Source organism: Halichoerus grypus, chromosome 8 (assembly GCF_964656455.1).
Source record: "Halichoerus grypus chromosome 8, mHalGry1.hap1.1, whole genome shotgun sequence".
Lineage (NCBI taxonomy): Eukaryota > Metazoa > Chordata > Mammalia > Carnivora > Phocidae > Halichoerus > Halichoerus grypus.
The window spans coordinates 69234565-69257304 of NC_135719.1; the positions used below are offsets into that span (position 1 = coordinate 69234565).

The 22740-nt window shown below is 51.1% G+C and overlaps 2 protein-coding genes across 5 annotated transcripts in view; one reads left to right on the top strand and one right to left on the bottom strand.

The window, feature by feature from the left end:
• Positions 1–1379: 1379 nt before the first annotated feature.
• CAPN3 (calpain 3) overlaps positions 1380–22740 on the bottom strand; it is a 47591-nt gene continuing 26230 nt past the window's right edge. For 2 of the 4 annotated variants that reach the window (XM_036084632.2, XM_078079486.1), the window contains exons 4-21: positions 22481–22614; positions 21569–21737; positions 18370–18453; positions 17400–17485; positions 15120–15197; positions 14196–14356; positions 12911–13080; positions 12568–12579; positions 11659–11867; positions 10836–10872; positions 4319–4396; positions 3901–3958; positions 3742–3806; positions 3188–3256; positions 3019–3097; positions 2739–2855; positions 2404–2462; positions 1380–2017 (exon numbers count right to left, since the gene is read on the bottom strand). In XM_036084632.2, coding sequence (XP_035940525.1) covers positions 1991–2017; positions 2404–2462; positions 2739–2855; positions 3019–3097; positions 3188–3256; positions 3742–3806; positions 3901–3958; positions 4319–4396; positions 10836–10872; positions 11659–11867; positions 12568–12579; positions 12911–13080; positions 14196–14356; positions 15120–15197; positions 17400–17485; positions 18370–18453; positions 21569–21737; positions 22481–22614 — 1692 coding nt within the window. In that variant the 3' untranslated portion in view covers positions 1380–1990. The other 2 variants (XM_036084631.2, XM_078079485.1) reach the window with 2 other exon arrangements.
• The window catches only part of LOC144382897 (uncharacterized), a 28918-nt gene continuing 7982 nt past the window's right edge, over positions 1805–22740 (top strand). Inside the window, exons 1-2 of the mRNA XM_078079487.1 lie at positions 1805–1914; positions 2284–2367. Of these exons, the coding sequence (XP_077935613.1) occupies positions 1855–1914; positions 2284–2367 (144 nt within the window). The 5' untranslated portion in view covers positions 1805–1854. The remainder of the gene's footprint in view (positions 1915–2283; positions 2368–22740) is intronic.

The following is a 22740-nucleotide window of genomic DNA, read 5'->3' on the forward strand; positions in this document are numbered from 1 at the left end:
TAGAAGAAAACATAGGTGGTAAGCTCCATGACAACAGTCTTAGCATTGTTTTTGTGATCAGACTCCAAAGGCAACAGAAATAAAAGCAAAAATAAACAAGTGGGACTTGATAAGCTGAACGGTTTCTGCACAGCAAAGGTAACCATCATCAAAACGAAAAGGTAACCTACTAAAAGGAAGAACATAATTGGAAACTATACATCTGATAAGGGGTTCATATGTAAAATATATGAAGAACTCACACAACAAAAAACCCAATTAAAAAATGGAGAGAAATAGACATTTCTCCAAAGAAGACATTCAGATGGCCAGCAGGCATGTGAAAAGATATTCAACATCATTAATTATTAGGGAAATGTAAATGAAAACCCATGAGTTATCACCTCACATCTGTCAGAATGGCTGTTATCAAAAAGATTAAAAGTAGTAAGTGTCAGTGAGGATGTAGAGGAAAGGGAACTCTTGGACACTTGGTGGGTTATAAGTTGGTGCAGTCACTTTGAAGAACAGTATGGAGATTGTTAAAAAAATGAAGAATGACCATGTGATCCAGCTATTGAACTACAGAGTATTTGAAGGGTACCAAAACACTAATTTGAGAAGATACCTACACTCCTATGTTCACTGCAGCATTCTTTACAATAATCAAAATATGGAAACAACCTAAGTGTCCATCAGTGGATGCATGAATAAAGAAGCTATGGCGTATATGTATGGCATACTACTGAGCCATAAAAAAAGAATGAAATCTTGCTATTGGCAACAACATAGGTGGACCTTGAGGGTATTAAGCAGTGAAATAACTCAGAAGGAGAAAAACAAATACTGTATGGTTTTGCTTGTACATGGAATCTAAAAAAACAAAACTCAGATACAGAAAACAGATCAGTGGTTACCAGAGGGAAGGAGGTTTGGAGGGGTGGAAGGTGGGTGATAGGCGCGAAAGGGGGTGGGTGGTAGGGTGATGGATAGCAAGCAGACTTTTGGGTGATTACTTTATAGTGTCTACAGATGTCCAATCACAGTGTTGTACACCTGACACTCCTCAAGAACAAAAACCACAACTACATCTCTGTTCCATTACACTCAGGTAACTGGCCCTTCCAGTGACAGGGCTGCTCATTTATTCTTGATATTCTATACACCAACAGCTCTTCCCTTTCTTACCGATCTTGAAAAGTATCGGAGTGATTCCTATGTTCAAGAACTACCAATAGGCATGGTTACCATGGGGTCCAGGTTTTGTTTGTGTGTGCATTTGTGTCTCTTGTCTTCTGAAACTCGGGCTCTCTGCATGACAGTTGAGTGTAACATTGGAAGCTACTCAGCCCTGCTCTGGCTGATATTCTAAATGTGAGAAGACAAAACACAACTGAACCAGCCATACACATGCCTTTATTTAGATCAACTCTTTTTCAGAATGCAGCCAAACTTATGAGTCAGACAGCCCAAAGTATCCAGCCCTCTTCCACTGAGCTAGTTTATCCCGGAGCAGGCCCATCCTGAAACAATGAGACAGAACCAAGTGCTAGTTTGGTTACCGTCCCATGGGTGACACGAAGGCGATGGAGGACACTAGCACAGGAAGTGCTGAGTGCCATTGGCAAATGCTTCTGTGAATAGCCTAGGGCAAGCTAAGGAGAGCATTTACTTCAGAGCTGAGGCCACTCAGATCCTGAGCAAACGTCTCAGCCTGGGCGACAACTTGCTAAGGCAGACAGACACTTGGCTCCATGTGGCAAAAGGACAAAATTATTCTCTCTCATTTCTTAACTGAAGGGTCAATGTGGGCGTGACAGATGGACAGATGCCCTGAGGCCGAGTGGGGAGTGAAGCAGAGGAGGAACAAGACCGATGAGGTGCCTGGAGGCTTGCTGGGGGGCCGGGCAGGGCGCAGCTACAGTGTCCTTTGAGGTAAGTGGCTCTAGCTATATTGGATGAAATGGAAATCCTGAGTGATCTGTATGGCCTTGGATGAGGCCAGCTTGGTTCAGGCATACATGGTGAGCTGCAGCCACTGAAAGAGGAAGTCCCAAGATCAGAATGCAACCAAGAAAAAAGAGCCCAACCCTAAGGGTCTGATAGGGTGGGGGGAGAAGGACAGCCCCAGCATGCCAGACCCTGGGAAGATTTTCTAAGAAGCAGTGGTTTAGGGCCTGCTTCCCCAATCTCTACTAGGAAGGTATGTTTTCCAGCAGAAAAGCCTTTTAGGATCTGAGTACCCTTTGGAGTCTTCCCCCAGTACTCATTCCCTATGAGCTTGCCTTTCTATTCCTTTCCTAGGCCATCCCTCCCCCAGCATTTGGAAGTGAGGAGCACACAGTGCCTCCAGTCACCCTCATTGGCTCCTCTACCCGGAATTTTAAGGTACAGGGTGAATATACTGCTTCTATTAGGCTTTACCTCTAGAACGTTGAGTTTGATGATACCATCTCCATCCTTGTCAAATGCATTAAAAGCTCCTGTGGGGAAGAACACACAGGCAGTTACGGGCTCACTTCCCCTCCACTACTGTAACTTCTCTTCAGAAGACCATGTGCTAAGTGCTGTCCTTCAGCACAAAAACGTGCCAGGCAGAGTATGCACAATCACCCTCCCTTTACCAGCCCATTCTGAGCTTAAAGTGGGCCTTTGCCTTTGTTCAGCTTGGAGAGAGTAGACTGGAAGATGGTCAGGCCAAGATTCCTACCGCTGCTGCCGTCTGACCCCAGGGTGTGGAAGGGCAGCCCCCCACTTACTGAACATGCCCTCCAGCCTGACGAAGCAGCAGATGAAGCTGTCGAAGTCGATGTTCATGTGTTTGTCTGCATAGCGCATGGTAATGATGTCGTAGAGCTGGCTGTTGAGGTGAAAACCTGTGGAGGGCGGCGTGGGGAAGGAGGAAGTAGGCTGAATCCTTGCCTGCATTCTGTCCTATTCCCTGCCTCTCAGCCACCCCGTGTCCCTCCTCTGTCCCCCCAACCCACTGATTCCACCAGCCCTGTCCACGTCCCCGCCCCCCACTGTCTTCCCCAGCACCTGCTTCGTTGACTGCATTTCGCATCTCATAGCTGTTGATGGTACCAGACTGGTCTGTGTCATAGTGTTTGAAAATTCTCTGGCAACAGAAAATTTGCGGACAGAGATCACACAGTAAACCCCTGAATTAGCCCCCCTCCTTCACTCCCATGCTTCCTTCTCTTCTCACCTGCCAGGCTTTAATCTTCTTCCAGAGGTGATGGAACTCTTGCAAGTTCAGCCTCCCAGAGCCGTCTGTCTGGAGGAAGGAGGTCAGGGCTACAGGACACGCATAGCGAGATCCCCCTGGACCGGGAGGAGGGGGTTCTAGCGACTGCAGGGAAGGTCACCTCACAGGAAGGCTCTGCCCCAGGTAGCCTCCCACTGCCCTGTCCTGGTATTTAACCCTCCCTTCCACACCTCTGCAGTCAGAGTTCGTGTCTGCTCTAAAACCCAGGGAGCCTGTCTCCTCAGGACCATGTTGGCTTGGACCAGGCCCTAGGCAGAATCCTAGGCCTGAGGTGAGGGCAGAGGTTAGGGGCTGGTTATAGCCCAATGTCCTGCCCAACTGTGCCTCCTCCAACAGCCCCCTTCAGACCAGTAGCTCGGGACCTCAAGTCCTCCCTTAGGCACAAATTTGGGCCTCTCTTTCTGACTGGGCACCCCTTGTTGCCTCGGCCCCCGTGGGCTGCACAGGGGCTGATGACAGAGAAGCATAGTGGGGAAGAGCGGCAGGAAGGATACATCCATGAGGGCAATCATGCTACGGCAGGACTCCAGCGTGAACCCTTGTGTCTTCAGGTCCTTATCTGGGCGGTAGGGAAAAGAGTGAGGAGCTTCTTTCAGGTACCCGGACACCCGCTCCTGCCTGCCCATCCTCCATATACACTGTGAGCCACTCACGTTTGTTCACAACCGTGTTAAGGATATTCTTGAGCTCATCTGCACAGACCTCCATGTCCTGAGGAGGAAGGGAGTAGAGAAGAACAGTTCTAGAGGGCAGCTCCTGATGGAGCACAGGGTTTGCAAAACAAGTCCCCGTGCTTGTCAAGTCTCCATCACTGCCGTGCTGTCCTGGGAAGCCGGGGCTTTTCCAAGGAAGACACGGCGCCCTCCGCGTCCAGACTGCAGTGGGCAGCTCAGGGCAAAAAGGCCTCTGAGCCACCCAAGCGGATGATGGTCTAGGACCTGACTGGTGGGTTTTTTCTGTGCTACACATACATAGCCCCTGCTTCTACCAAAAGCCTAATGACCCCTACTGAACAATAATGAAATAACCAGTCATTTGAGCAGGAGAGGAGTCAGGGTCGGCAGTACTCACATCGCCTGCTATCTGCCTAAAAATGTTCCGGAATTGCAACTGCTCCTCACTCTCTTGGTCAGTGTTGCCAGGCCGTGGCTGTGGAAGCACAAAGGAAAACTGGTTCACAGGTAATCAGGGAGATGGGCAGATGCAGGAGGAAAGTTCTTTCAGGGCCGAAGGAGCCAGAGTGCCTAAACAGGCCTAGGTGGCAGCAGGAGCTGGGTACAGGACAAAGGCTTTTCTTTCTTAGTTGAGCCTAGTGAGCTGGAGTGAGAATCCTCTAGGCCCCAGTGACCCTTCATTCCAGACATCCTAGCCAGAGAGCTTACATCAGCCATGCAGACATGCGGACAGCCCCCTTGGCCCTCTCTCCCCACCCCCACCAGCTAGAGCCTTCCCCACTGTTTTCAACTTGACCTTCTCAACCAGATGAGAAGGACAGAGGGGACCAGAGCATTCTGACACCTCCAGCCACCTGTGTCCACCTGTGTCTTCAAGGCTAAGTCCTCAGAGGACCCCCCCACTCCGCTGCATGGACACTGCAGCATAGAGGACATGGCCCTGGCTTTGTCTGTGGGCTTTGGTCCCTTAGCCTCAGCTCCACTAAGCTTTCTATGCCCCCCTCTCCCCACTTCAATAGAATACCCTTCCCTGGGCTCTGCGGGCCTCCATTTCTGAGGTCCACCCCCTTTTCTGCTACTATCCTCTATCCTCTCACTGTCAAGAGCTCGAAGATACTAGGAAACGGGTTGCTCTGTCTTGGGCTCTCTCAAGCTGGTTGCGTCTCAGACTTTGCCTCCCCTTTCCTTCACTGTCCGGGCTGGGGGCTCCAGCGGGCAGGCTCAGCCTGTCCTTCCCAGGCCCAGGACTGGCGTGGAATGGCTGCCAACCCCCAAGACATTCACCCAAGCAGCACCCCAAATTTTAGGAGAACTTGATGAGAGAAAAGGTCAGTGGGATACATCCAAACCTCCAGATGCTATAGGGACACCCCACCCTACAGCCCCTACAATCCAGAGGACCCCAGGGTACGCTGGCCACCCCATTCATGCCACATGCTCAAAAACCTGTGGGGATTTCTCTTGCTTATCAGGGCTCGTTTTGTCTTTGCCCTCCTCTGATTCCTGGTCCACACCCAGTTCCTTGTTGCTGTTTGCTCTGTCCGAAACGAAGATGATGGGCTGGAGAGAAGAGGGAAGTGGGGAAGGGGCAGGAAGGAAGCAGGGATTACAGGCTGAGCGGGCACGTGGATGCAGCCTCCTTCCTGGAGCAGCTTTGTCCAATGAAGAGAAGAGCAGAGTTGGGAGCTCTTGAACCTCAGTCCCAGCTCCATCCCTGCCACTAGCAAGCTGTCTGTGATTTGGGGAAAGATGCTAAGTCTTGATGGGCCTCCATTGCCCTGCCTTTCAAGCATGTTTCAAGTAAAAACATGGGTTTAGAGCAGATAGATATGACTTCCAGTTTCCCCACTCATTAGTTGTGTGTGCTTGGGCAAGTTTCTTCACTTCTCTGAATATCTGTAAACTATAGAAACTATCTCAGTTCCTTATCTCCTGATGGTGGAGCTCTGAGGGTTAAACAAGGCCGTCAGTACACGTGAAAATGCTAAGAATGTTAGAAGCAGTGTGATTTAGTGCAATGATTTTCAAATATCGTGGAGGCTTTTTTTTTTTTTTCAAATGGAAATACTGTTCAAATTAAATTTCTCCAGAAGCCCAGTGTATATGAAGTTATTAAGAACAAGCTTCTCTGCTCGATGAAGAGGGTAGAGCTTTTTTCCCTCAGCACACCCATGTCACCCATGGTAACTGGGAGGTCCCGCCAAGGAACCTCTACGACTGCAGAGGACAGGCTGAAAAAGGGTCTCGGATTAGTGGCACGGTCGGTGGGGGAGAGGTCAGAACACTGAGCTGGAAGTCCAGCGCTGCCCTCACATACAAGCAATATCCTCTCTGGCCTCAGGTTACTCATCCATTAATGTGGATGACAAAACCTGCTTGACCTTTCCCATAGGGCTCTTGGGTGGGGGTGCGCATGAGATACCGAGTATAAAATTGTACTGCAAAATATTTCAGACTCAAGACATGCTCATGCAAGTGAAGAGGACACAAAAAGAGTAGAGAGCAGTTGCCATGCTACGTGGATCCTAGCTGGAGCCATACGCCCCACAGGGAAAACTAGAAGAAGGCTAAGGCGTCAGGGCTTGTGGCTGCCGTGCAGAAAGCAATGGGGCAATCAGAGTCTCTCAATGCAGAAAAGCAACCTGACCAGTTTCTCAATCTCCGTCTGCTTTTCCATGCTATTCATCTAGAACAGCACCAATGGGCAGACCTGTGGAAACAAGCTTCCAGAACTTTGGTTCCCAGCAGGCCCCAAAGACCCTGGCTTGCTCTGCCTTTCAAGCAAAGGGTCTTGCTCAAGCAACTGATTCTTGTAGGGGTCGTAGAGCCAGTGTGGATCACAGTTGGAGGGGAAATGTGTGCCTCTGGACGTGGTGTGTCCATGGGTCACCCCTGCTAAGGCACACGTCTCCGGGCCTAAGTGTGGGTCTGGATAACACAGGTCTTGGAGTGTAAGGAGCCTGAACCAGATTGGTGAGGGCAAGAAACACGGGTTTAGAGCAGATAGATATGGCTTCCAGTTTCCCCACTCATTAGTTGTGTGTCCTTGGGCAAGTTTCTTCACTTCTCTGAATATCTGTAAACTATATATAGAAAGGGAATGATAATAGCACCTACCTTATAGATACTGTTGTAACAGAAAGCAGTGTATGTTTTACCCCTAGCACAGTGTCTCATATGTGGTAGGTGCTTGATCAATGTCAGCTCTGGTCTGCACCAGCTTCAATACTCAGAGGACCTCTATGTTGGATCTTTCCAGGAACCACCATAAACACTAACACCAAACCTTGTCTGATGGCCTATGGCTACTACCTACCTCATGGGCTTGAGGATGCTCAAAGGTCAGTCATTTCCGGATGGCACTCTGAGTGGTCAACCCAAAATTTGGAAAGGGTTAGCCATCATGGGTAGGCCCTGGAGACCATGGGAAGGTTATGGGGTAAATGGAACAAGGATGTAGGAGGGAGTTTGAATTGCTCAACAACTGTAATCTTGAATTCTAAAATCACACAAAGGGAACAGTGCCCCTGGTCCCAGATGAAAGCTTTGCTCGGAGGCCCCTGAGATGCTTTAAGCACACATGGTCGCCTTTAGCAATAGTGTCCTTACAGCCGAGTGGTTATAACCAGGACACGTAGGAGGAGATCTTAGAGGCCCTGGTCAATCCATAGATCACCACAACCTACCAAGACCCCAAGAGGGGAAGCTGCCCAGGGAGCTCTCATTCCCCATTAAACCAGTCAGGTTGATGAGCTCCTCTGGGGCTGTGAGGGTGAAGATCTCTTCCCTCTTCCCCATTGCTAGCTGGACACAGCATGCCGAGTCTGTTGGGTCACATGGCTTAGCGGAGCCTGCGTTTGGAACGAGAGGTCACTTGTCTAGAAGGGGATTTGGAACAAGAGCTTCTCCTGGAATAAGAGCCCCGGCAATGACTTAGCCTCTCTGGGCATCCTCTTCTGCCCCAACCCCAGCAGGCCAAGAAAAAAGGAGGAGTGGGGAGCAGGCAGGGAAAAGAAGGGAGGGAGAAGGAGCAGTCCTGTCTACAGAGCGGGTGGCTGGCATCTTGAGACCGTCTCCTTGGAAACCCTCACACACCTATCTCACTGTACCCTGAGAAACAACCAGCTGCCATTCCCCCCAAGAATCAAGCCTTGCTTAGCAGAGCCAAACCCACTTCTGAGAAAGAAGGGGTGCTCCTTCTGGTTTTTGCAAGAGGCCCGTTTTCACTGGTTGGCCATCCCTTCCCTCCCTCAGTGGAGAGGTGGGCATGGGGGTGCCGAGCAGACTCTGGGGCCAGACTGCCCGGCTCCCAGTGCGGGCTCTGCCACTTACTGGCTCTGTGGCCTTGGACAAGTCATTTCATCTGTACCTTGTTGTCCTCTGCAAGTGGGGATACTAACAGTACCAGTCTCACAGGGTCGTTGTGAGGATTGAGTATATCCATGCAAAGCACCTGGAAGAGTGCCTGGCATGCAGCCTTCCCTTGGCCAGTGTAACATTGGTCCCCACCCAGAGCTGCACCTCGGGCCCAGGAGGGGGGGGGGCAGTGAGGGAGGAGGCAAGTCTGGTACACATGCTGTCACACACACACGTGCACAAACACCCTCTGCTGTCTGCCCACTCACCCTGTTACACCCACCTTGATTTTTTTCTTTTTCTGCATAAGGAAAGGAAACAATAAATGCAGAATAAGTGAAAGTCAAGTTTCCAGAAAACCCAGTGGCTTTTGGCTTCCCTGTGACCTGGTCCTCAGCTTGGGGTGAGGTTCCGGGGTCCAGGAATCTGGGCTACATAGAACCAAAAGAGGCCTGGAGGGTGAAGGGAGGTGAGAATTTTCCGGGCTCAGAGACTGGCGGCTGCCCTGGCGGCGGCTCTGGTTTATAGTCCACTCCTATTCTGGACACCGCCCAGGAAAGGGATCTTCTGGCTAATGTTTTGTATTTTTTTTTTTTTTAAATTTATTTATTTGACAGAGAGAGACACAGCGAGAGAGGGAACACAAGCAGGGGGGGCGGGAGAGGGAGAAGCAGGCTTCCCACGGAGCAGGGAGCCCGACGCGGGGCTCAATCCCAGGACCCTGGGATCATGACCTGAGCCGAAGGCAGACGCTTAACAACTGAGCCACCCAGGCGCCAGTGTTTTGTATTTTTAATGGAAGTTAGTTACTAAAACACCAAAAGAAGTGGCTCACCCAAATTGGCCTAAAAATGAATTTTGTTTGATTTACAGAGTTTTGGGTTTTGTTTTCTTTTTTTTTTTCTGTTGTTGTTTTTGCAAATATTTAACATAGGGAGAGACTTAATATGGAAATCTAGGTTTTGGGCTTTAAAAAATAAAACTAGAAGGTCTGGAAGGCTGCATGCGCCTGCGACCCACTGTGGCAAAAATGGGGAGCTGAGAGTAGCTGCTGTCTGCGCCCTCCAGATGCCACAGTCACCACCACTCCAGTTGTCCCTCCAACACTGAAGCTTAAGAGTCAGTTGAGAGCTGCAGGCCATATGCCTGTGTCCAGGGACATCCAAACTCCCACGCCTGCCTGCCCTGTTCAGGTGGCATGCCAGTTCCCATACTCTCCTGAGTTTGAAATTCCTGATAAATACACTACCCTGATGACTAATGTTTAAAAGATAAGAATAGGGGCGCCTGGGTGGCTCAGTGGATTAAGCGTCTGACTTCGGCTCAGGTCGTGATGTTGGGGTCAAACCCTGCATTGGGTTCCACACTCAGGGGAGTCTGCTTGACCCTCTTCCTCTGCCTCTGCCCCACCCCTTGCATGTGCTCTCTCTCTCTCTCAAATAAATAAATAAAATATTTAAAAATATATAAAATAAAAGATAAGAGCAGAACCAAATGCACTTAATACTAAAACCAGTGTCCCGTGATAATTCAGAAGGCACTTGGACAGGGTCAGGATTAGAACCGTGAGCGTGACTACCCAGAAGACAGTTCGGTGGGGCATTTGCTGTCCTCTTATTGGCCAGAGTCACACAGCACAAGGGACTGGTTTACAAACCAGGGCCCCAAGGCCCAAGGCAGGCACAAGACTCCTTAATACAAGGAGACACCACATAAGCCAACTCTGTGCTCGTAACTCTGGGGTTCACATCCCTGGCAACAGGTCTCAGCATGGCAACCAAGGAAAGAGCCTGAGCCTGGGCTCCAGGAATCTGGATGTCAGTTCCAGCCCTGCCACCTATGAGCTCTGGGAACTCAAGGGAGCCATTTAACCCCACTGAGCCTCTCCTCCCTTACTTTAATGCCAGGGATAATAATCTTATTGCATCTCAGAAACCTTGCAAGAATCAAGTGAGGTAATGCACGGGAGAAGTACCTTTTAAGATATAAAGCCCATGACTAATAACCACCGTGTGGGAGCCCGTGCTGTGCCAGACACTTCACATACATGATCTCACAGATTCCAACGTCACAAAAGCCTTGCAAGGCACCTCCTATTATCCCTATTTTACAGAGGAGGAAAACTGAGGGGTTATGTAACTTGTCCAAATCACCCAGCTGGTAGGTGGAGGACCCAGGTTTTGACACTGACTCCAGAGCCAGTGTGTATATTATGTATCTGAGATTGGCCCTCATAATCCAAGCTAGTTGCTGCCCTTGGTGTCCCTTCCTATGGCCTTGACCCCTCCCTCTAGCAGTTCAAACCGCTTCTCCCCTCTAGGACTCCCTTCTGCATGTCCTAGCCCCTGGGCTATGTGGCCCCAGCGCCATGAGGCCTGTTACTCTAGTCATGGCAAAGAAAAATTGCAAGAATGTGGAAGAATTGCTCTGCACGCCCCCAGACTCCCATCTTCCTCTGCCAGTACCCTCTCTCCCCTCCCCCCACCCTTCTCTCCCCTGTCTGGATTAGGGAAGGTGACCCTCGGGACCTTTTCACACATTAGAACCAAACCACTCACCACTGGCCGATCCACGGAGATTGTATTTTCAACTTCCCTGTGAGAAACACAAATGGGTGGGGGGAGGGTCTCAGTGTCACCAGGAGCAAGCAGGAAGCACAGAGAGGATTTGCTCAGGTCACGCAGCTTCTCAGAGCCAGATCGGGACTGACCTCAAAGGAACCCCAGGACCTAATCCTCCCACCGCAGGAACCAGCCTCATGTCAGCACCAGCCCCAGCAGCCAAGGGCACACACATGGGTTCTTGTTGGCTTTGCCCAGAGCTCCCCAAATTCAGGCCCAGCCACCTACCCAGGGACCTTGTGTTTCTTTCAAGGGCAGAGTTCAGAGGAGTTGGGCTTATGAGCTCATCTGCAGTGACCAAAAATGCAGGATATGGCCGTGCTGACTTCCCTGGCCACCTTACCTAAAAATTCCATCACCCCCAATGCCTCCTCTCCCTGTTCCCTACTCTCTTTCTTTCTTCTTATCACTTATCTTCCTCTAACATATATATGTGTGTGTTTTTCCCCATGCCTTGTCTCCTGTTAGAATGTTAAACTCCACGAGGGCAGGGATTTCTTTGTTTGATTCACTGCCTATCCTCAGTGCCTAGAAGAAGAGTGCCTGGAACACAGCAGGTGCTCAAGAAGTATCTGTGGGATGACAGACTGACTGAATGGAGGAGGTGGGGCCAGTGGCTCGGGAGCAGGGGAAGAGGGGCAGCCTGGTCAGCCTATCCAGGACTTCTAGAGGGGACTGGCCCAGCTACCTCATGCCTCCAATCTCTGGAATGGGCTGCATGGGCTTTTAGGGACAGGTGGGGAACGGGGGGCTGACTCACTCAGAGAGGTTCCTCTTTTCGGAGAAGACCCGGAGGATGAATTCTCCCTCCTGGTGGGGCTCATAGGTGGAGGGCACAATGACGTACTCGCTGGGAGGCAGGCGGAAGCGCTCGGACACCTCTCGCATGTTGATGTAGGTTTTGCTCCTGGCCTTGGAGGCATTGTACAGGAAGAAGTCCTTCTGCAGGTGCTGTTTGTTCCCGTGCATCTGATGGAGAGAAGAGCCAAGGGACTGAGCTCCTTGCGAAGGACACCCAGTCCTGCTCACAGCCCCCTGGGGGTCTCTTCCCGACTCCCTGGTCACCCAGTTCACAGTCATGACCTACCTACCTCCGACTCCCAAGGCCTCAAATAGCTCAATATCCCTGGAGCTCCCTACCCCATTTCCTCCTCCTTTTTTGTTGTGATTCAGAAGTGAAGGCCAAGTCTATCATTCCCCCACTTACCGGAACTGCTGCTGGTCAGCTCCAAATCACCTCCAGGCTGGGGAAGGACCCCAAGGAGGCAGGAGGGGCCTTGGCTGGGGTCTGAGGGAGGCGATTCCTCCATCCCAAAGAGGGCAGTCACCCTCAGAATGTGTCTGTGTGACTGTGTGTGTGTGTAATTGTGAGTGCAAATGTGTATGAGTATGAGCAATTGTGTGCACATGCGTGTGAGACATGAATATGAATGTGTGAGAGCATGTGTGTGACTGTCTCTGGTGGGAAGGGAGAAAGGGCACATCATGACGGTGACAGTCGGGAGGTCACCCTGAGGCACCCTCTCTGGAGTTCGTGACACAGGCAAGACCCTCCCCTATCATAGTCCTGCCGTCAAACCCCACCAGGAAGCTTCCCGACGTGCCACTGATGGACACAGGACCCCCGGGCAATGCTGCACACAATTGCTGGCCACTGCCACTTCTATACCTCTTTGGGAACCTTGGGGAGAAACAGAAAAAAGAAGATGCTCAGATTCTGTGGATTTCACATCTGAATTGGGATGAAAAGCACGCAGGAAGGGAATGCCAGCAAGCGTGGAGTGAATGCAGAAGCCTGATTTCCCACCACCTGTCCAGCCAGCCCCAGCCCCACTCCAGCTCTCCCATCCCGAGTTTTTTTCCTCCTGTGACAAATATCTAAGAGCTTCTGACACAAGTGGGCCTGATGCCAGGAGTTCTGGGGGTCACTGAGTACTGGGGAAGCCCCCGAAACCCTCCCCTCTGAGCAATGTCTGTGTGTCTGGGGCTGAAGCTGGTCAGGAGCTGCACACCTCGTAGATGGCAAAGCCAATGGTGAAGAGGTTGGCCCCCAGCTTCCGGTCCTTCCGCCGGTTCTTCTGCATCAGGGCCACCAGGAAGCTGCAGATCACCTCAGAGTCGTCGGGGTCATCGTCCTCCTCCAGGAGCTTCAGGCGGTACTGCGGGTTGGTCCAGAAAGTGTCTGTGCCCCCCAGGAAGGAAATGTACGTTCGGGTCTGCCTCTCAGAGAACGGGCAGGAAGAGGAATAAGACGGAGGGGACCTGCTTATCTCCTGCCTCTAGGTGCTCAGTAAATACAGAAGGAGTGATTCCGGCATTTGTCAGATGATGTGGGGGGAGCAGTGGGTAGCCTTGACCTTTCTACAGATGGAGGGAGCCCCACTGCTTGGCTGTTTGGCTCCTCCTCCCTCTCTGAACTGTGATTCTCAGTCTCTGCTGATGGCTTCCCTTTCCTCGCCTGCCCTTGAAATGCTGTTGGTCCCTGGGATGTGGGCTTAGGCCTCTCTCCCACCCCACTGTTCTGCGCCCCCTAGGCCGTCTTATCCACTTTTTAACTGTCCCTGCATAATTTCGATGCAGATCCCAGCCCCCATCTGCATTTGACTCCCTCCCTCCCTCCTTCCCTACCTCTGTCCCTTCTGTCTTCCCTCCTTCCTTCTTCTCTTCTTTCCATCCTCTCTTCCACAAATATCTGTTGAGTTCTAATCATACAACCAAGGACCTCTAATCTGTGCATCCAATTCTCTGTGACACATCTTCACCTGGATATTCTACAGGGGCCTCAAACTTCCCATGTCCCCAGCTCAACTCCCCTCCCTACAAGCCCATGACCAACTCCACCGAAAAGCCAACAACACGCTGAGTTTTTTCTCCTGTGTCTCTTATGTTGCGACACTGACCCCATTCCCTCAGGCCCCCCCAAACTGGGAAACTTGAAGTCACTCTTCAGGGACTTCACCCAATATTCTGTCCCCTGAATCTGCCCCCTTCCCTCCATCTCCGCTGCCAGGGACTTGCTCCGGCTCTCATCATCTCTGGCTTGCACCCTTGCCGTCGCCGCTAACTCTGGGTTCAGTCCCATCCTCAGCATTAGGAATGCAGCATCGTTCTGACACGGTGTCCTGCTTAAAAGTTGTTACCAGCTCCCTACTGCACGCTCCTCAGCCTGGCCGTCTCCTTCTCGGTAAAATGGGGAGGGTTTCGTAAGACAAGATACCCCCCGGGAACTTAGTACAGACTCAGCTCCCCCTGGAACTGGTTCTGCGCGGCCCTTCCCCCATCCCGAGCCTCTCCCACCTGGGAAGTTGCGGCAGCCTCCAGCAGAGCAGCCCCTCACCCAGCGGCCCTCATTCACGGACACTGTCCACGTCTGCAGCTTGTCGGACTCCAGGGCATCGGCTGTGAGGTTGCAGATCTCCAGCTTCGTGAAATGGTAGATGAAATCGTCATATGACATCCTGAGGGGTTGAAAGAGAGAGACCCATGTGGGAGGCTGGGACGAGCGCAGCGCGATCAGACAGTTCAGACGAACTCGGGCACGGCCCCGGAGAGGACCCTGTCTCTCCTCTTTAGGGTACACACTATCTGTTCTCATGTCTGCACCCCAAACTAGCATCTCTTCTGGTAATGACTCAAACTTCTGTGTCCTTGATGGGAGAGCTTGGCAGCATTTAGTTCTCCAATGGAATCGTGTCCCTCCGCACTGGACCCAGGCACTGTGCTGGGCTCAGCAGAAAGAGAGACAGACAACTAAGCAAGCAATTTCGAGGATGATGAGTCTCACTAATTAATCCCAGGCCTGGGCAAAACAGGGGATCCTGAAGAAAGTTCCCTTTAAGCTGAGACTTGAGGGCTGAGTAGAAATGATCTGAGTGAAGGGTGAGCGTGGCATTGGGTGAGCAAAGTAGAGCTGCCTTGGCTCAGAAGACAGCTCTGCAAAGGCCAGGGAGCAAGTAGCTGGAGCCGCATGTGCCACAGAGGGGCACAGGTGAGGCAGGAGCCACATCATGCTGGCCTGGTCCCAGGCTCAGTCACCACTGTGACCTGGTCAGCTCCTCTCCGAACCCCATCCTTGCTGGGCCTTGGACTGGAGGAGGAGGACAGGGCCCAGATCTCCTGAGGGCTGGGGTCTGATGGCCTCTTTCCGGGGACTGAGGTTTGAGATTTCAGCTCCCCACGTCATCCCTTACCCTTCGGGGTCCTCCTGGGCCTTGGACTCACCAGAACTCTCCGTCCTCAGTGACCTGGTGCTGCAGACGGGCCTTCTCAGCTTTGTCCACAAAGCTCCAGTCCTTCCAACTGGAGGGAAAATGGAGGAATTAGGGAAGGAAGAAGAAGGGGAGGCCTGATGTAGGTTGGTGCAGGAGCTATCAAGAGAAATATGTTGAAAGACTAGCCCACCTCCAAATTGCAGCAAGCACGAAGCATCAAAATGGAAATCTGATCTGATCCCCTCCGTGTAAAACCCAATAATGGCTTCTCACCATCCGCAGGAGTAAGACCTTAAATGGGTTTGTAAGGGCTTGATCCCTCTCTGGCTCAGTTTCTTTTTGTTTTTTGTTTGTTTGTTTGTTTTTATCCCCCCTCACACTTTAAAGGTTAAGAGTTGACGTCTGGAAATAGACAAACTGGATTCCATTAGTTGTAGTTTTTTTTTTTTTTTAAGTAGGCTTCATGGCCAGCAGGCTTTAAGCCCAACATGGGGCTTAAACTCACAACTCTGAGATTAAGACCAGAGCTGAGATCAAGAGTCGGACACTTAACAGACTGAGCTACCCCCGCGCCCCTCAGGATTCCATTTAATAATACCAGTACTAGCTGCGTAACCTTGAGCATGTCGCTTAACCTCTCAGCGTCTGTTTTCCCAACTGCAAAAGGGGAATGAGTATCATCATCTACTTAGAGGGCTGCGATGAACAATGAATGAAATAACGCATGCAAAAGTTTTAGACCAGCGCCTGCCCTCCAATAAATAACTGTTTGAGTTCTGAGAAGAAGACCAAGCATGTAAACATTTCCTTTCTCCTGCCACCTCAGGAAATAGCCTGGCTGCGTGTTTCTAAAGGCTGGCTGGTTTTCCACACTCTCCTCAGGAGGGAGGAAATGAAGCACATTTGTGTTTCAGGCATGCTGAGGAGAATAAAGCTAAACTGGGTTGTCCTTGGCAAGGTACGGGATTGAGGAAGGGCTTGGGGTCAGGGAATGCTCAAGGGGAAATGGAGGTTCCGGAGAGCAGAAGGAGGGACCCAGAGCAGGGAGGGTGGTCTCCTTGAGTGATCCAGAGATGGGCCCCACTTGTCAGCAGTCCCAGCATGGAGGCATTGGCAGGATGTGGGTTAAGGCTGGACACCAAACTATGGGGCTGGAGAACACAGCGAGGGTCCCTGAGGGTGACCTGGGCTAGCGGACCGCTGACGGGGCCCCGAGGGCCTTCCCAGAGCAGAGAGCCTAAGTCCTATGTGGCTCTCTCTGGCAACCTTTCTCTACTCTTCCTATCCCACCCAAACTAGGTGAGGGACTCCCTCTTTGGGACCTTTATCTTCATTATTAGTGGTCGTTTTGTCCTTCCCACTGGAACTTAAAGTCCACAGGGGCAGGGCCTGTGCCTCCCTGTTCATTTCTAAGTCTCCAGGTAGTAGTGTCTGGGCACAGAGGAAGTGACAATTTGTCTCACTGCTGAGGGAAGGAATGCCGCGAATGTCTGCAAGAGGCAGTAGGAAGACTAGAGTCAACAGATTATCCCAGTCTCTCCAGGGAGGCTGCCTGTTCAGGGGATATCCTCAGTGCCCAGACCTGTGCCTGCTGTCCAGCAGGTGCTCAGTGATTCTAAGTGAAGGTAGAGCTGAATGAACCAGCAATGCTGGTGCCCTGGGTGGAGGTAAGCCCAGGGGCTGAAGAGCGCACGTGCAGCTACGCAGTCCAGCTATGTCCTCTCGGGAATGAAAGAGCTCAAGGGGCTGCCCCCCACTCAGTGAGGCAATTGGGATCCAGTGATTGGGTGCACTCTAAAAGCTTTGTAAATGTTTTCGAGCCATCATATAACTTGCCCGTGTTTGTTACTTTTGCTGCACCCGGTTCGTTCCTCTCGGTGATAAGCAGCAAGATCTTTCAGGCGCAGTGAGGGAGAGGAAATCTTAGCACTAGCTAGGCACTCTCCAGCTTACCATGTAAGTGGTAACATTGCTCCCATTTTACAGATAAGGAAACAGAGAAGGGAAATCACTCCTCTAGTCCAGACCCCTGCCTTCAAACTTTGCTTCTACCTGGACCTAGCCCATGCTTTCTAGAATCTTTCCTTTTCAGCCAATGGCCATCAGTGAGGTCTGTGGATACCCAGCTCCCCTGGCTCCTCTGCGGGCCCTTCCCTGGAGCCCACATCCCCTCTTCCCCTCTGCGGATCATGGGTTTTGAGGGTAATTTTAGACGAGGCATTTGTAGTACTCTTATGGTGCAGTATCCAACACAGCCTGGCCCCAGGCTCTGCGGGCCCCCACCACCTACCCATCACTCCAGGAGCCGTTCCACTCCACCTGGCCCCAGGGGTTCCGCAGCCGCACCAGCTTCACCTTCTCTCCCTTGAACAGGGCCTTGGACAAAGAGAAAAAGCTCTCTTGGTCTGGGCCTTCCTGGAAAGGGGGTTTTCTGTCTTGCCCTGAGGGCTAGGATGGGGATAGGGAGAGAATCCTGTACAGGGCCTGTCCTGCCTGGTCCTGGTCAAGGAGACTAATCAGAGGCTCTCTGTGGAATGGCAGAGGGAATGTCAGAGCCCTAAGACTGAGTCTGCAGCGGTCAGGGCTTGACTATCTACTAAGAAGTGATTTTCCCAGCCATTATGAGCTTGAGGGGAGCAGGGAGGGTGTAAATTGTGGGCCAGTCTAGCACACTAGGTGTCTCTGTTTGAATTAGTAAACAAAACAAAACAAAACAAAACACCCCTGCCGGCTGAGGGACTACAGACAAATGGCCCCCATAGGTGGACCAGTTAGAAAAAGGTGCCCCTTCCTCCAGTCTCTGCCAATCCCTGTGGGTGGGGCCCAGCCTGCCCAGCTGTGCACAGTGGTCCTGACAAGTTTCCTGTCTCCAGCCAGACATGCCAAGAGGAGCAAAATATTGTAACTGTTCAACTCCCAGAGAACAGGAAACACGAGAGCCCGTGAAATCAATTCCATAAAACCAAAGCGATTTCTATTTGTTCCCTGGAAATGTGGGGAAAACTGCCATCTTTAGCACTAAAAGCAAAGATGATCTGAGCGCCACCTTGTGGCAAGATCCACCTCTACCCGTCCTGGGGCGTGGGGGTGGGGGTGGGGGTGGGGGGCCTCCAGCCACAGGTGCTGGACCCAGACCTCGAGCAGAACACCCCCCTCCCCCGCCCCGAGAGGAGGCAGGCTCTGCAGAGGTGAAGGGGCCCAGGAAGCTAAGTCCTGACTTCGGAAGGCAACCCAAGTGGCTCCCACCCCACCAGCCTCACCTCCTCCAGCCCAGTGACAGAGTAGGCATGGCCCTTGACTAGCCCGCAAGCCATTCTTGTTTCATACTGAACCGGAACAATTGTCTGTGGAGCAAAAACCAGACAGCCTGTCAGGGGTTGGGCGGCAGAAGTTCTGTTTCCTCTGAGACAAAGTGCACATGAGGTAATTTTCCAGGTTCTGCGAGGACAAGGACTCCTCCGCGCTCTGAAAGGGGGCCTCCCGGCCATGCGAGGACCACTGCTGGCCCTTTCAGAGAGGCAAGAAGACACAGCCGAGACCAGTGGTTCCCCTCAAGCTGGTGGCCCCGAAAAGGTCTGTTCTGACCATTGGAGATCCATGTGAGGCTGGGACGATGTCGAGGTAGGCGAGAACATCCCCACCCCTCCTTTCTGGATCTCTTGGGGTCTTCAGAGGAGGAACAGGGACAGATGGCGGCTGCCCTGGGACTCAGGCTCCCCCCTTCCCCTGAGCCCACCCAGAGCTGACTCCTCCCGGAAGAGAAAAGAAGTGAGAAAAGAGGTTAGATGAAACATATAGGTCTAACCTCCTTTCTGTATATCCCCTCACGTCCTCCAGACCCACCGAGAACATGATACTCGAGAAATCAAGAGTCACAGTGCCCAGGGAGGGGAATCTGGAGGAGGCCAGAGGTGAGTCCTGCTCAGACATGACTCAGCCTAAGGGGCAGGAGAAGCTTTTCCATTTGCAGAAATTCCCAAGTGGCAGCCCCAGGAGATGCTCGGCAGAGGGGTAGGATCTCCAACGCCCAGTGAGCCCTAGACCGTATTTCTGTGGCTTCACATTGCCTGGTAATGTGACAGCTTTAAGAAGAGCTTCCGGCAGCCATGCTGGGCTGTACAGATCGTGAGCCTTTTCTTTTCTTTTTTTTTTTTTTTTTTTTAAGATTTTATTTATTTATTTGAGAGAGAGAATGAGAGAGAGCACATGAGAGGGGGGAGGGTCAGAGGGAGAAGCAGACTCCCTGATGAGCAGGGAGCCTGATGTGGGACTCGATCCCGGGACTCCAGGATCACGACCTGAGCCGAAGGCAGTCGCTCAACCAACTGAGCCACCCAGGCGCCCGATCGTGAGCCTTTTCAAGTTCAGGGATGTGGGTGGAGCCGGGGCTCTTTGGCATCTTAGCCTCTTCAACATCTCAGTCCTTACATGACCCAGATCATGCTGAATAGAAAGGGATGGGGCAGGAGACCCACACATCCCTCAAGTCTAGACCTGGGAAACCACCTGAAACAACTCCTTTGGCATTACTTATGCACACCTAGCAAATCATCCACTGGCAATCTGTCCCAAAGGATCATCACAACACACACAGAGACGTATCTCTTAGGATGTTTTCATGATAGCATTTAAAAATAATAGCCAACACAAGAAAGAGAAAACAATCCAATTTTCCAATAATAGGGTATTGGGTTAATAAATTATAACTTATCTGTATGTCAGCATACTGTGCGGCCACCAAAAAATGTTTTAGGAGACACATTAACAATATAATTCATATTGGCATATTAAGAACATAAAGCTAGCTGAGAAAAGCATAACTGCAAAGAGGTACATAGAGTATGAGATTTTAAAAACAAACATTTAGATGAACTGTATGCAAAGAAAAATCCTAGATGGATGTATACTAGATACTTAGAGTTACTACCTTTAGATGGGAGAGAATGTAGGTTAATTTTTCCTCTGTGCTTTTCTGGATGGCTCAGGCAGTATTCTTCAGTGAACGTGCATTACTTCCGAAAGTACTAGAATATAGCTCCATGAGGGAAGAGACTATTCTAGTGAACAAAAACTATTTTGTATGTTTACTAGAAGAGTGCCTGGCACTCAGTAGGAGCTCAATAAATATGTGTTGAAGGAACAATTGAATGAATTAGAAGAGGAGAAGTATTTTAAAATAAGTGAAGTCTCTCTTGTATTGCTGCTTGTTAATTTGTTATCAGACAAACTGCCAGGACCACGGGTGTGAAGGAACTCCCACAGAGATTCCCTCCAAACCCGGTCTCTCCCACCTTCTTCAGGAGCCTTGGAGTGGGCAAGTTATTCCAACCCAGACCCTTGGGAGGCCCACACAGAGGTCAGTGTGGGAGGCACTGGCTGCTGAGGGGAATCTAACACCAGGAGGCCCGGGTCATGCAGGTCAGAGGGGTGGTCAGTCCTGACAACTGGAGGTGTACACACCCGGGTCGGTCTGTCATCTGAGCCTCCGGGGACGAGGTCTGAGTCCCTGAGCTGCGAGTTATCCATATTCCTCACCATCCGCGCAATCAACTCCCCCATTTTCAGTCCAGAAGGTGAGGTTCCATAGGTCATGTTTGTGCCATCCTGACGCCCGATGGGGACAAGGACAGTCCAGGAGAGGGAGCGAGAGCAAACAAGGGAGGGTGATGGAAAGGGAAGGAGACAGAGAGAAGGAAGGGGACAGACAAGGAAAAGAGGAGAGATAAACAGCGTGAATGGAGACAAGATGGAGAAAAGTGATACAGAAAGAAAATGTTCATCTATGGGTGTTTAATGCTAACTGATCTTCCCATGCTTTTGGACCCATTTGGAGTATGGGGAAAGGAAGGAAATTCAGGAATTCAGCTTGGGCCCCTTCCTCAGTGATGGAAAGTGCCAAGACTATTACACACCAAGCAGTCTCCAGGGCAGGTGTGTCTCCTGAAAGTCAGGAGGCCTGGCCAGCCTACCATCTCCTTCCCCTTGGCCCCAGTCTCGGGTCACACCACTCTGCCACACCGAGGCCGTGCCTGCTCGCCAAGCATCTCTCAGATTACAACACAAAGCCCACGTCCTAAGAGAGACAAGACCAAAGCTCAGGGACTGGGAGGCTGTCTTGGGGAATGGCGGGCTCTGGTCCAGAACCAGGTATGTGGCCAGCTTAACTGGGCCATGCTGAGGCTGAACCCCACTGACCGCAGGAGGCCCGTGCTGATGCAGGCCTCTGGACCTATTTCTACCTAAGTCCAGGGCTTGGAATGTCTTTGTCCCATCTCTTTGGTGAAAATCCCCAGGAACACTTCCTCCTTGAGAAATTTTCGAAGTTGAGAGTCAGTGCCTACTTCCTAAAACAAAACATCCACCCTGTCCCAGAGGGAAGCCCTGCGCTGCTGTTCATCACATGACAGGCGTCCTGACAGTCGGCAGCTCCCTGCCCTGCATCCCACACCCCAGACTTACATCAATGGAGCAGCCCATGAGGGAGCCTCTCTCGATGGCTTTCTTCATGATCTTGTACATGTCTCTGGGAGCATCCTTGATCTCAAAAAACTCAGTCACCCCTCCTGTGAAGTCCTCCATGGCCTCAGTAGTGTTCCCACCTTTCAGAGCCTCATAGGAACCGTGGAGCCTTGGAGAGACAATGAAGACCAATCTGAGATCACAGGGTTCCAGGAGACATGACCCAGGCACCATGCCACCAGAATTTTACTCTCGGGTCCTGTGATGTTTTCTTATCTAATCCCCCAACAACCCTGTAAGCTAATGGGATGGATACTACGACTCCCTTTTTTCACATTGGAAAACTGAGCTCCAGAGGCCAAGTGGCTTACCCAAGGCACCAGAGACCCGGAAGCACTGGGACAGGAACCCAGCTATTCCTACCTCCTGATAGTTCTCTTTCCACCATACCCTAAACCCTAAGGAAGGGTTCCATTAAAGCCATTAGTAGTAGCTGGGGTGAAGCTTCGAAGTTGAGAGATAACATGACTTTATTAATATACTGCAAGATCAGGAGGTTGGGCCAAGCAAGACCCTGGGATGTGAGCTTCAGAGATACAATGCTCAGATCCAAGACTTGCAACACCAACCTTTAATTCTAAAGGCAGAATTAAAGTGCTCGCTATGGGAAGCTAAATCTAAAGATTTTCTACACATGTCTTCATTCTACTCTTAAATATAGTGTTTTTAGTTTGAGCCATTGCTGCCTAGACCCGATCGTCTCTGACTTTGGGTCACAGTTGAACACACTCACACAAACACACACACGCACACACATGCACACACAAATACCTTCTCTTGTGACAAGACTTTGGCTGGAGTTTGCAGCCCCCCACCTCTAGTCCTGCCTCACATCCTAAAGTGTTGCCTTACTTAGCATAAGCCTTCTCCAGCAGAGCACTCCAGAATTCATTGCGGTGGTTGGATTTGGTGAAAACCAGTTGATTGTTGTAAGTCGGCAGGCAGTCATCGATAACCACATCCACCCAGTCTCCATAGCGCCAGAACTGCACAAAAACAACGAGTCACATTGTCAGACCACCTTTGGGAAACGTGTCTCTAGTCCACATTTCCTTAGAGTCTCTTTGACAAGCAGTCCCACTTCCTCCACTCTGCGCCTTGGTGCTTGTCCA